Source organism: Anneissia japonica, unplaced genomic scaffold, assembly GCF_011630105.1.
Source record: "Anneissia japonica isolate Jap-2015-1 unplaced genomic scaffold, ASM1163010v1 scaffold9688_len1532_cov144, whole genome shotgun sequence".
NCBI lineage: Eukaryota > Metazoa > Echinodermata > Crinoidea > Comatulida > Comatulidae > Anneissia > Anneissia japonica.
Window position 1 is genome coordinate 1 of NW_022748727.1, and position 1,532 is coordinate 1,532.

The 1,532-nt window shown below is 37.5% G+C and overlaps 1 protein-coding gene across 1 annotated transcript; it reads right to left on the minus strand.

Moving 5' to 3' along the window:
- Window positions 1–49: 49 nt before the first annotated feature.
- On the minus strand, window positions 50–1,219 carry LOC117120934 (THAP domain-containing protein 3-like; the record flags this gene model as incomplete). Its single annotated transcript, XM_033266033.1, has 2 exons — window positions 836–1,219; window positions 50–313 (listed from the first exon to the last, which is right to left on the minus strand). Coding segments are annotated over exons 1-2 (648 nt in total), but the record flags the coding sequence as incomplete, so codon positions are not given.
- Between the last annotated feature and the right edge of the window lie 313 nt (window positions 1,220–1,532).

Genomic DNA, 1,532 nt, shown 5'->3' on the forward strand with positions numbered 1-1,532 from the left:
GTACCAGTTGCTCTTCATCAACTTCTTCAATTTGACTAGGTAGGCTAACCTGGTTTTGACCATATCTATGGTCATGCAACACAACCTGTGGTGTTGCAACTTTCACTGGGCCAGGACAAGACTGACAGGTGCAGAATATACCATCTGTTTGGACTGCAATGCTAGCAAAATTATTAGACTCTGACATCAGTTCAAGTTCAGATTCAGGCATTGGATCGGGCAAAGGTTGAACATCTACCATTGAAGATGTTGGTTCTGCATCACTGTTAGTGTTATCTTTGTTCTCAGTTCCTTTTAGCATTGAAGTTAACAGCTGTAAAAAAATAAAAACAAGTAAATGATGCATCTCTGCATAATAATTCTACATACAAAATTTATGAGATTTCTAAAGTCAAAAGAAATAAAAAAAATAAAAAAATTGTGTAAAGCTAAATTTGCAATAGACATAATAAAATACAATGACACAATCATCACATTGTTTGTATTCATCAGCCCTGCACACATCTGTATTGTCATTGTGTCGTAATCGTGTCTGGGTCTATCATCACTATGTTTGTATTCGTCAACCCTGCGCACATCTGTATCGTGTCATACTTGTGTCTAGGTCCCTTGTGTAAATGTACTTTACCCATACACTATACAGTATATAAAAATTGTTAGGCTTCATATTGTATTGAATAAACTGTGAGCTTTAAAAAATAGTTAAATGTAAAATAGTAATATAGGCCAAATAATAAATATAATAAGTACAATGTGAACAATGACAGTGTAGGCCTAGGTTTATGTAGTGTGTAGCTACAGTATAGGCTAGTACTAGTAGTAGTAGTGTACTTACCTCTTCGTGTTGCTTTCTAGCAATACGATTTTCAGACGAAACTCTCCTCTTCCTTTTACGAATCATTACGCTTTCCTCATTGCTACAAGAAGATCTAGTCATGGTTGTGTTAAACGAAAACAATGTAGGCACAGCATCGTCAACCAACTGTCTTCGCCTAGAAGCTTTACCAGTTAGTTCCCCTATTAAATCTCTTTTAAAACAGCTAGGCTTAAAATGATCGGAGCACACGGCAACATGCTTAGATACAACGGGGTTATCCCGTCTCATGTTCACTAACCACTTCTTCAATAGAACAGGTTGGTTCAAGGGTAGCTTATGGAAGCTAACATTCTTCGTAGGATCCGACTTATTTTTGCAGCCAAATGCCGTACAAAACACCATTGTAACTGTGTAGCGAACACAATGTACTAATTATAAATTTTAACAACAAAAGAGTAATTATACAAACGATGAATAGAAATAGAATAGTACTGCACTTTATTCGGTTCAACAATAACAAGATCGATCGAGATGAGGCGCCAAGCTAGCTAGCGCGCATGCTCATTATACTTTGTGTACATTCTGATATGACCGCAAGTCAGGTTATTAGCCAATCCGTGCAGCAGATTCGCTTAGCCAATAGAAGCGCCGAACACCACCGCGAATCTTGAAATCTTCATCGGCCGTATCTTACGTCACAATCAAGCGGTCTATA